Source organism: Panthera tigris, chromosome A3 (assembly GCF_018350195.1).
Source record: "Panthera tigris isolate Pti1 chromosome A3, P.tigris_Pti1_mat1.1, whole genome shotgun sequence".
Lineage (NCBI taxonomy): Eukaryota > Metazoa > Chordata > Mammalia > Carnivora > Felidae > Panthera > Panthera tigris.
The window spans coordinates 118701146-118713846 of NC_056662.1; the positions used below are offsets into that span (position 1 = coordinate 118701146).

The 12701-nt window shown below is 37.7% G+C and overlaps 1 protein-coding gene across 1 annotated transcript in view; it reads right to left on the reverse strand.

Annotated features, from left to right (window-relative positions):
* Positions 1-12701, reverse strand: part of RAB10 (RAB10, member RAS oncogene family) — a 79089-nt gene that overhangs the window by 6987 nt on the left and 59401 nt on the right. Inside the window, exons 3-5 of the mRNA XM_007088928.2 lie at positions 6262-6400; positions 1213-1302; positions 619-720 (exon numbers count right to left, since the gene is read on the reverse strand). Of these exons, the coding sequence (XP_007088990.1) occupies positions 619-720; positions 1213-1302; positions 6262-6400 (331 nt within the window). The remainder of the gene's footprint in view (positions 1-618; positions 721-1212; positions 1303-6261; positions 6401-12701) is intronic.

Here is a 12701-nt window from a genome sequence, read left to right on the forward strand (position 1 = left end):
CAAGTTACTTGTAGTGGTGAGTTTCACAAATTAAACCCAGAAACTAATCTTGAGGCAAAGTTAATTCCCTGAGATTACATTTTATCAATTTTTAACACATCACAGATTGAAATGATTGGCTAAAAGAAATATAGAGATGGATTTACTGTATTTATTCAGTATATAACAGACTGTGCCCTTTACTGGCACATCTGAGAAATGACTATATAGAAAAAAAATGATTCTGTACAAATCACCATTAGCTTAAATTTTAAGAAATTACCTATGGAAATGCAAAGAATGTATAAGAGAAATGAGTCCAAAAGTAAACAAAAGAGCCACAACACCATGGACCGGACAAAAAGTTGAAAAAAGGAGCATGAAATTAGGGACCTGAGAGTCAGTGTGGGAGTTCAGAACAGTGTTACCACTGACCAGAAGCCACAGATTTCTAGTGGCTCTCTGTTCTCCCCAGGTCCTACTTCACTTTGGAGGGTTAGATGTTGGTGATAGGTAAACAGTTACGAACAATACCACCCAAATCTAATTTCTGTATGTTAATCTAGTACTTCAAAAAAGACTAAATGCTCAATTGTGACACTGACACCTTAGAATTAAAAAGTAAAAATACGATCTTACCTTTCGAAGGATATCTTCAGCTAATGTGAGAAAAGCCTTTTCGATGTTTATATTTGCTTTCGCACTAGTCTCAAAAAATCTAATACCATGCTCCCTTGCAATCTAAAACAGAAGCAAAATGTCATCATAAAATTATCAAGCATAGGGTGCTGACTGCTGACGTTAGTATCCTGGAGGAAAAAATATTATTCTAAAGGCAGCAGTCTCTACTAGGTTATATAAAACGAAGTTATTTCAATGGGTCAAGATTCAAATGGTCAAGTTCTTTCAAAAATAAATAAGTAAACAAAAATACTAAAAGAATCCTCTTCTCACTTCAGGAGTCTACTTCAGATAGCCTAAGTGAGGTACTTAAAGTCTGAAGTTAAAAAATTGAGAACCTCTTCGTAATTTAAATAAGGTTAACAATACTACCACCACAGGTTTGATTCTCCCATACATGTTGGACATGCACTGAAAGGATAAACTATTGTTTCCCACAGCATTTATAAAACATTGTTAATAGCTCAGCATCCTCCATTACCAATAGCAGCCAATCGAAAGCAACACCATCTTTACAAAGAAAGCATATTAGTTTCATTCAGAGCTTTTTACCTGTTCTCCTTTTCCTTTAGGTACAACTCTTTTATCATCCATATCACATTTGTTTCCTAGTAACATTCTTTCCACATCTTCATTGGCATGCTACAATGGAAAAAATTTTAAATTTACACACCACCACCAATTATAGCTTAATATTCTCTAAAAATGACTTTATTTTCCTCAATTTTCAGTGTCATTTTTATAATCTGAAAGTTTTAAAGCAATCATCCTGAAATCATCCCCATGCTAAGGCCTACACAAATTCATAAATTACTTAGAGAAAGAAACACAATCCCTAATATTGCTGTCAAATATTATTTTCCCCCAATAAGAGGCTGTATAGTTTCTAATATATTCTCACCAAAAGAGAAGATTTAGGCAAAAGATCTGAAACTGGAATCTCTTATGCATAATCTAAATCCAAGAAGGATGATGATTTTGGAGAATATGTATTACCCTGTAGAAGCCTTAATTATAAATTCTATAAAGCCCTTAAAATCTCAAAAAGCTATACTGCTAGGGTGCCTGGGAGGCTCAGTCACTCTTGACTTCAGCTCAAGTTATGATCTCACCACGGTCTGAGAGATTGAGCCCCGCTCTAGGCTCTGTGCTGACAGCACAGTGCCTGCTTGGGATATTCTCTCTCTCCCTCTTTGCTCCTCCCCTACTTGCACATGCTCTCTCTCTCAAAATAAACATTAAAAAAAAAAAAAAAAAAAAAGCTATACTGCTAGAGCACTGAAATCCTAATAACATCTTTTGCACAAATAGAAAAACCCATCCCTAAAATTCATATGTAATCTCAAGGGACCCCAAACAGCCAAAAATGATCTTGAAAAAGTGCAAAGTTGGAAGATTCATACTTACTTCCTGACTTCAAAACTTATTACAAAGCTACAATAATCAAAACAGTGTGTGCCACTGGCATAAAAAAACATACGCAAATAAAACAGAATCCAGAGCCAAGAAATAACCCCTTGCATGCATCTGACAAGTGCTCTGAAAAGAGTACCAAGCCCATTCAATGGGGGAAAGAAGTCTTTTCAACAAATAGTGTTGGGCATACCAAATATCAATAAGCAAAAGAATGAAGTTGGGACCCCCAACTTACACCATATACAAAACTAAATTCAAAGTGGATCAAAGGCCTAAATATAAGACCTAAAACTGTAAAACCCATAAAAGAAAATACAGGGGAACAAGTTTTATGACACTGGATTTGTTAATGGTTTCTTGGATACGACACCAAAAGTATAGACAACAAAAGAAAAAAAAGGCAAATTAATATTTCATCAAAATTAAAAACTTGTGTGTGTCAAAGGTCGCTACCAGAGTGAAAAGGCAACCAACCCCCGGAATACCAAAAGTATTTGCAAATCATCTATCTTTGGCCCAACACACTTTCTTTCCCTGAATGTCTCTGCAGCCAAGGTACAGGTTTTCTAGATAACGAAGTAATTTGAGATTTGATTGGTCTTAAATTCGAACCCATCACATTCTTTTTGACTAGCCCCATTCTTTTCTGGGTCACTTGTACTCATTTCTTCAGGTCTCAGCATAAATGTCATTCCTTATATCAAGAGGGTTTGGCTATTCAGGGTCCCTTCCATTTCCATATGAATTTTATCTTCCAATTCATAAACTCGAAGTATGTTTCCAATTACTCAGATCTTCTTTAATTTCTTATAACATTTTTTCAGTATTTAAGTCTTGTACCTGTCTGGTTACATTTTTCATAACTAGTTTTCCTCTTTGTTTTTTTAATTTATTGTTTTTCTTCTTTTTGATGCTACTGTAAATGCAATTATATCCTTAATTTCACTTCTGGATTTTTCACTGCTCGTGTATAGAAATACAACTGACTTTTGTATACTGATCTTATTTCCTCCAAGCTTACTGAGCGTGTTTATTGGTTCTAACAGTTTTATTTTTTGGTGTATGTGTATGGACTCCTTAGGATTTTCTATATACAAAATCTCATTATTTACAAATATAGTTTTACTTCCCAATCTGGGAGCCCCATTTTTTTCCTCTGCCTAATTGCCCTGGCTAGAACCTCCACTACAATTAAGAATTACAGGTGGCATACTTCTCATTTTCTTAGTTGCAGGGGGCAGGTATGATGTTGGCTGTGGGATTTTCACAAACATCTTTTTTTTATTAATCATTTTTGTTAATTTATTTATTATTGAGAGACAGAGAGACACACAGTGTGAACTGGGGAGGGGCAGAGAGAGGGGGAGACACAGAATCCGAAGCAGGCTCCAAGGTCTCAGCTGTCAGCACAGAGCCCCACGCAGGGCTCAAACCCACAAACTGTGAGATCATGACCTGAGCCAAAGCCGGTCGCCTAACCAACTGAGCCACCCAGGCACCCCACAGACATCTTTTATTAAGCTAAGGAGGTTCTCTCCTATTTCTAGTTTGTGGAGTGCTTTTATCATGAAAGGGTGTTGGTTCTTTGCCTCCTATCAATATGGTATATTACACTGATTGATTTCTTTTTTAAGTTTATTTTATTTTGAGAGAGAGAGAGAGTGGGGGGAGGGGGGAGAAAGAGAGAAAATCTCAAGCAGATTCCGCACTGTAAGTGCAGAGATCAACAAGAGGCTTGAACTCAGAAACCAAACCGTGAGATCATGACCTGAGACAAAATCAGATGCTTAAACCAACTGAGCCACCCAGGTGCCCCTATACTGATTGATTTCTTATATTAAACCACCTTTGCATTCCTAAGTAAATTCCTCTTGATCATGATATATAATCCTTTAGAAAATGTTGTTGGATCGGGATGCCTGCGTGGCTCAGTTGATTGAGCGTCTGACTTGGGCGCAGGTCATGATCTCACTGCTCATGAGTTCGAGTCCCGCAGCCAGCTCCAGGCTGACAGCTCAGAGCTTGGAACCTACTTCAGATTCTGTGTTTACCTCTCTCTCTCTGCCCCTCCCCTGCTCATGCTATGTATCTCTTTCTCTCTCACACAAAAATAAACATTAAAAAAAAATTTTTTTTAAGTTTCCTTAAAAAAATAAAAATGCTGTTGGATCAGTTCAGCTTCTTTTCATTTAGTTAAAGCTTTAATTTCTACAAAAAAGTGAAAATTAGGCAGCACCATTCTTCTTTGAGATAAGAACTCCTTTAAAAAAAAAAATGTATATTTATTTTGAGAGAGAGAATGAGCAGTGGAGGCACAGAGAAAGAAGGAGACAGAGAATCCCAAGCAGGCTCTGTGCTGTCAGTGCAGAGCCCAACACAGGGCCCAATCTCAAGAACTGAGAGATCATGACCTGAGCGGAAATCAAGTCTCAAGAGTCAGATGCTTAACAGACTGAGCCATCGAGGTGCTCCCACCAATATCTTAGATGGCTTATATATGTCAGTTATGTATCTTAACTCTCATGTTGGGAAACTTAAGCCATCCAGCCTTAGTTAAGTATGTAAGGCTGTAATATAATAAAAAACATATTTGGTCCTTCTCCCCTGGCACAGTACTCCTAATTTCCAGAGTGACAGATTGTCTTTTGTTATTCATAACAATGCCCTTTCTGCTTATCTAAGTTTATGCTAATGAAGACTAGGGCAGAGGGTACCCACAGAGCTTCACAATGGAAGATGGTCACCAGAGGAACCAAACACGTAATTAAGGAATTGGAACTTCAGCCACTCCCCTACCTCCCATGAGGAGAAGGGACTAGAGATTAAGTTCAATCACCAGAGGTCAATGATTTAAGTAACCATGCCTATACAGTAAAACCTAGATTAAACTCTGAAACAATGAAGTTACAGCACCTTCAGGTTGAACAAATCAAAATGCCCAGAGGGTGCCATGTCCAGAGACGGCTTGGAAGCAGTGTTCCCCAACCCCAATACCTATATGCCTATGCATCACTTCCATTAGCTGTTCCTGTACTGTATCCTTTATAATAAAGTATTAAATGTAAACACAGCACTTTCTTGAGTTCTGTGAGACATTCTAGCCAACTACTGAGCCAAAAGTGGGTCCTAGGAACTCCCAAATTTGTAGCCAAGTCAGAGAGAAGTGAGGGTAGCCTGGGGAACCAGGATTTAACATTTGAAGGAAGGGCAGTCTTGTGTGACTGAGTCCTTAAACTTGTGGAGCCAGAATGGCATTGAACTGTAGGACATCCAGTTCATGTCACAGAATTCAGAAAACTGGTTGCTGTTAGAACAACACTGCACAGTCTCTTTATAAACTGCTCCTACTACACATGCTACTTGGCTGAATCATAAAATAAAGGCTAAAAGAAATCGAAAATGGAGCCTTTTGTGTCAAAAATCTGTGAACTGTTAACTGATTATTAAATACTAACAGGCTTCTCCTTGAAGATTTATTGTAGCGATGGAAAAGGTAGTAATGAGCTGTTAGGACTGGTACCATTGAAGATACCATGATCTTGTGTCTAATGCTGGCTTAAGCCTTGATCTTCATGTACCTAGCCAAAAATGCTTTAAAGAGTTATTAGTCTTAATGAAATTAAAAGTCTAGAAGGCAGCAGTAAGACATGAAAAATAATTTCAACAAGAAGCTACCTATGCTGCAGCACAGAAGCAGACATGCTTTGACACATATTTTACCTTATAAAAACTGACATCTTCACATGCAATGGTATGGTTCTATTTTCTTGGTTAGGTTTTTAACACATTACTACTCTGTATCTTTCAAAATGTCTAGAAGTGATATGACCTTTCTGTTGTTTTTAAATTACTACTGAAAAAGGTAGTAATTCATTCATTCATTCAATAAAAATTCACTGAGAAATAATTCATTTAGAGAGAGCTGTGTAAAACCACTGGTAGCTTCTATGTGGGGCCATCTTAGAAGATGGCTGCATAAAGGTTTTGGGTAAGTTAGTAATTGCCTTGGACAGGGTTCTAGACAGACCCAAAACTTTAAGACAAAGGTAGGCAAAATATAACATTAACCTTTAAAAAGGAGAAATAATAAAGACAGTACATTATATACTAAACATCAATTAGAATATTTATTCTTAACACAAAAATGTGTCTTTATAAGGGGTTTATACAATTTCTAGGTCTTACCTCATCTATGTTTCTAAGCCATTTGCTGATGTTTTCAAAACTTTTACCATTGGTGATGTCATATACTAGCATGATACCCATTGCTCCTCTGTAGTAGGAGGTTGTGATGGTGTGAAATCGTTCCTGGCCTGCCGTATCCCTGAAATAAACAGCAATAATTTGTATTGAGCATTTTGATATTACTACATTCTAGATAAAGGGCAAAACAGAATGGTTTGGTAAGAAAAACACAAAAATCCATTATATGCCACAAAGCAAAACTGAACCACTCATTTAATTCTTAGATGTTAATAATTCTGGTTTATTCTTAAGAATAAATATATATAACTTTTTTTAAGTTAAAGAATTTAATGACCTACCTATACTGGATGAAAATCTGGAAGGGAAAACAGTAGAAGAATGACATGTAAAACTCTTGGGAAATTACTGTAATATGAACACCAGCATGTGTAATAAAAACTCTTAAAATTCTGTTTTATTCAGTGATCTAGTTCCATAATGTAATACAAAAGCATGTGGAATGTTTAGAACATTAAAGGACTACACCGTAGTACAGCCACATTTACCCATTTAGAATCATTTACAAAATGTTATAAAGATAACTTCATTTTTAAGTTAACAAGATGGAAATACGTAAATAGTATTTTTCAGTTCTTTCATGTCAGAGATCTAAGATCTGTATTTTGCTCCTGTAATTTCCCCCTTATTTGCATCACCTATTTCTTCCTTTTATAGATCATTCTCATCAGGATACATACTTGCTTTAGTATCCCCTATCTTTCTTTTAAAGTTAATTTTATTTAAGAGAGAGAGAGAGAGAGAGAGAGAGAGAGAGAGGGAGGGAGGGAGGGAGGGAGGGAGGGAGGGAGGGAGGGGCAGAGGCTGAGCAGGGGAGGGGCAGAGAGAGAGAGAGAGAGAGAGAGAGAGAGAGAGAGAGAGAGAGAATGAATGAATATGAATATCCCAAGCAGGCTCTGTGCTGTCAGCACAGCTCCCCGATGTGGAGCTTGAACTCACGAACTGTGAGATGACCTGAGCCAAAATCAAGTTTCAGACACAACCAACTGAGCTACCCAGGTGCCCCCTCTTTTTTTGTTTACAGTTTTATTTAAACTTTATTTATTTTGAGAGAAAGCACGGGCAGGAGAAGGCAGAGAGAGAGGGAATCCCAAGCAAGCTCCACACTATGAGCACAGAGCCTGACACGAGGGTCAAACCCACAAACTGTTGAGATCATGACCTGAGCTGAAATCAAGAGTCAGACACTCAACCAACTAACTGAGCCACCAGGTGGGCCCCTTATCTTTCATAAAAAAGTAAAATTAAAACAAAAAAAACCCACTCTCAACCCTACATCTCTTCAACTAACATCACATTTCTGTTCCCCTCCCCAGTGAACTTTCTTTTTACAATAATTACAGGCTCACTGGAAGTTACAAAAATGTATTCTTGTGTATCCTTCACCCAGCTCTCCCCAGTGGTAACATCATACACCATCTCACAAAAGCAAAACCAAGAAAGTTACATTGGTACAATCAAATGACCTTAGAGGTTTTTTTTAAAATGCATGTGCACATGCATGTATTAGTTCTCTGCAATTGTATCACATGTATAGATATGTGTAATCACCACCAGAAACAAGATAGAAAATTGTTGCATCACCTTTCCATCTCCTATAGTCCTACACCCTGGCCAATTATGTTTTCCGTATCTATAATTTTGTCATTTCCAGAATGTTCTATAAATGTAATCATGCTGTATACAACCTTTTGAAATGGTCGTTTTTCACTTTTTTTAACCATAAATCTCTTTGAGATCCACCCACGTTGTTGCATATAATACAATCTGTTGTATTATAATCTGTTCTGTGCTATTACTGAATAGTATTCCATGGTATGGACATACCACAATATGTCTAATCACTCATCCATGGAAGGACATTTGGGTTGCTTCCAGTTTTGGGCCATTACAAATAAAGGTGCTATGAATACTTACGTATAAGTTCTTGTGTGGAAATTAAGTTTTCTTTTCTGTGGGATGAATATCCAGGAATGTGACTGCTGAGCCATATGATAAGTATATGTTTAACTTTATAAGAAACTGCCAAACTTTTCTAGAGTGGCTACACCACTTTATATTTTGACTAGCAATGTAACATAACACATCCGGTTTCTCTGCATCCATCAGCATTTGGTGTTGTCGCTCTATTTTTTAATCTAATAAATAGGTTGCGAGTGATACCTCATCATTTTAACTGGCATTTCTCTATGGCTAATGATGGTGAACATTTTTTCATGTAATTATTTGCCATCCATGTATCCCTTCTGGTGAAATGCTGTTCTTGTTTTCTGCCCATTTTCTAATTAGATTGCTTATTTTATTTTTTTAAACTGTTGCATGTTTAGGGTTCTGTACCCAGTTTTTTAATTCTCTTGACAGGGTCTTTTGTAGAGCAAAAGTTTCAAATTTTGAAACCTGGGGTGCCTGGGTGGCTCAGTCAGTTGAGCGTCCGACTTCAGCTCAGGTCATGATCTCACAGTTTGCGAGTTTGAGCCCCACGTCAGGCTCTGGGCTGACAGCTCAGAGCCTGGAGCCTGCTTCAGATTCTGTGTCTCCCTCTCTCTCTGGCCCTCCCTTGCTCATACTCTGTTCCTGTCTCTCAAAAATAAATAAATGTTAAAAAAAAAATCTTAAAAAGTTTAAAACCAGCTTGTCTAGATCTAAAAAAAAAAAAAAAAAATCTCCCTAGCAAGGTTCTGCTCTTCTTCAAAAGGTCTCCAGAAACCACTGATAGCTAAATCCAGGAGTTAGTTCCTTTTTGTATATTTTAACCATTCATCAGGATGCCATAAAATTGACCACCTTCTCATTTTAAAACATTTTATTCTCATGACTCTTCTGACACCACCTATTTCTGCTCTTAGCTCTATGGCACTGGCTGCTCATTCTCAGTTTCTCTGGCTAGCATTCTAACATTCAGAGATACACAGGCTGACAGTCCCCACAGAGTAGCCAGAGTGATCTTCTTTAAACTAATGCTGCCACTGTGCAAAACAGTCTGGCGGTTCCTCAAAATGTGAAACATACAGCTACCATATGATTCTGCAATTCTACTTCTTGGTACATACCCAAGAGAAATGAAAACATATGCCCACACAAAAACTCATACACGGATGTTCATAACAACATTATTCTTAATAGCCAAAAAGTAGAAACAATCTAAATGTCCGATAATTGATGGATAAATAAAATGTGATCTAGTCAGAGAATGGAATATTATTCAGCCACAAAACAGAATAAAGTACTGATTATCTGCTTACAACATGGGTGAAACTTGATAACTGATACCATTATGTTAAGTGAAAGAAATCAGAAACAAAAGACCAGATAGTGTATGATTCCATTAATATGAAATGTTCACAACAGGAAAATCCACAGACATTTAGTGGTTGCCCTGGCTGAATGGTTTGGGCAGGATGGGCAGTTTCTTTTTTGGAATATACACATGTTCTAAAATTGTGATGATGGTGAATATATACATTGTAAATACACTAAAAAACTAAGTGTACACTTTTAAAATGGATGAGTTACATGGTACATGAATTAAGTCTTAGCTCAATAAAGTTATCACAAAACAAACACAAAAGATTACTAGGCTAAAAAACAAAACAAAATTTCCAATTCATTATAACCAGAACCAGTTTCAAAACCTTATCTCGAGGCTTTCAAAGGGCTACAGGACTTGTTCTTTTCTCCAGCCCCCCATATTTTGATATATTCCTTTCCTTCAAAGCTAGAGCCGCGTTTGTTTTTGTTTTATTTAATAATTTGAGCTCGTTGGTCTCACGTTTTTTTTTTTTAACGTCACCAAATTCACAAGCTTGCTTTCACTTGAAAACTACTAGCTGTTCCCACAGCCTCACTGGCTCCTCATGTTCACATCTGAACCGTCACCTTAACAATGAAGCTTTCTCCAGCCGCCCAATTTAAATAGTCATCCAGTCTCTCTCCATTCCGACTCCCTACTTCACTCCTCTGTATAAAACTTATTACAGATTTATTTCTTTACTGTCTCCCATGTCCTCTAAAATTTAAGTTCCATCAGATTTGTCTTGTTCATCGCAGAATCCATGGTCTTTACATGGGAGAACAAGCATTCAAATGTTAATGAGTCAGTTCTTCAGAATCCTATCTTGCATTCTTCATTATTTTACAATCAAGCCACTCTAATTCAGTTATATAATCCTTAAAAAACGTATTTTTAAAATAATACTCAGAAGTACCTGGGTGGCTCAGTCGGTTAAGTGTCCGACTTCAGCTCAGGTCACGATCTCGTGGTTCATGAGTTCAAGCTGGGCATCAGGATCTCTGCGGTCAACACAGAGCCCGCTTCGGAACCTCTGTCCTCTCTCTGCCCCTCCCCTTCTCTCTCTCTCTCTCGAAAATAAATAAACATTAAAAATATTTTTAGGGGTGCCTGGGTGGCTCAGTCAGTTCAGTGTCTGACTTCAGCTCAGGTCATGATCTCGCAGCTCATGAGTTCGAGCCCCGCATCGGGCTCTGTGCTGACAGTCAGAGCCTGGAGCCTGCTTCAGCTTCTGTGTCTCCCTCTCTCTCTGCCCCCTAATCTACTCACATTCTGTCTCTCTCTCAAAAAGAAATAAATATTAAAAAAAAATTTTTTTAATATTTAAAAATAATGCTTATATGCCTAAAAATATGTGTAGCCAGAAATAGAACACAACTACCAACACATCAATATTCCTTACGCTCAATCCTGGTGTACAATTACAGTGTTCGTACATCTGCCCTCTATCCATCTATCCATCAATTCAAATATGTACTGACTGTCTACTGTGTGCTAAGCATTATACAAGAACAAACAGAGAACATGGGTTTGGAGTCAGATCCAAGTTTATCCTCAGGTTCTAATCCTTCCAGGTGGGTGAACTTGAAGGTACGGCAACCCTTCTGGATCTTTGTTTTTTCATTCACAACTAAAAGAAACAACTCAAGTAAAATTCCATAATTTATTTGTGTATGTGTTATAGATAACCTCAAAGCAATTCGTAGTATAAAAATATACAAAGATGCTGGGGCGCCTGGGTGGCGCAGTCGGTTAAGCGTCCGACTTCAGCCAGGTCACGATCTCGCGGTCCGTGAGTTCGAGCCCCGCGTCGGGCTCTGGGCTGATGGCTCAGAGCCTGGAGCCTGTTTCCGATTCTGTGTCTCCCTCTCTCTCTGCCCCTCCCCCGTTCATGCTCTGTCTCTCTCTGTCCCAAAAATAAATAAAAAACGTTGAAAAAAAAAAAAAAAAAATATACAAAGATGCAATAATGTCATTTTGTGATTGTCCCAAGTCAACACCATCTCTGCAGATGCTCTCTCAAGTTAGTGTGTCAGTGTTTAAGCTGTACTCAAAACTGCTTCACAAGGAAATCCCTGGCTTTCCCTGAAGCCTATTTCTGTATAAAGATAAAATGAGATGATTTTTTATTTAGCCAAGTTAAAGACAACCTGACTGGACTTTTCAATTTTCAGAAGAGAAAGAATTTCAGGTCTGTCACTTGCCCATCTCATCTCAAAGTACATGGGTCTGCCCTTTAAAATAATATAAAATCCCATTTATTCATTCTGTAGGTATTTACTGAACAAACAGTACATGCCAGACACGCTTCTAGGCAATGGAGAGAAAGCTGTAAACAGAACAAAAACTCCTGCTTCAATGAAGTTTATATGCTCCTGGGGGCAGATAACAAACAAATAAATCGTAATTCCTAGAATATGTATCTTCAAGTACCAAGAACACAAAAAGTAAAGAGAATAGGGGCTAATGCTGGAGATGGTGCAATCAAGTAAAATTTTAAACAGGGTGGTGAGGGAAGGCTTCGGTGAGGTGAAGGGAAAAAGGAAGTATCAGGGCATCACAGTGTTCCAAGAAGACGGGAAGAACAAGTACAAAAGTCCTGACACACGGTTGGGGAAGAGTAAAGAGGTCAACAGGACTTCAGCTTTTCCTCTGAGATGGGAAGTCTACTGGAGGGTTTTACAAAAAGAAGTAATTTAACCAGGGTTTACAAAGAATCATTCTTATTTACTGTGTTGAAAAGGGGTGTGTATGCAGAAGCAGAGGTAGGAGGTAATGCAACACCAAAAAACTGTCAACAGAACTGTCATTTAAGAAAAAACATCTAAGACACACTATCAGTTCTTCCAGGTTGTATTCTTACATCAGGTTAGACTGGTAAAGACTACACACACATACAGGCACACATATGTATTTGTATTTACATGTTTATTCACATTCTTAGACCACAGTTTTTATCACCACTACCTCTTAATGTGTTAATTTATTAAAAATCACCACAGGAAGGAGCTTTATGAAAATGTATTCTTTTTTGTTCTGATCTATTTTTTTCCCCATTCTTCATATTATTTCT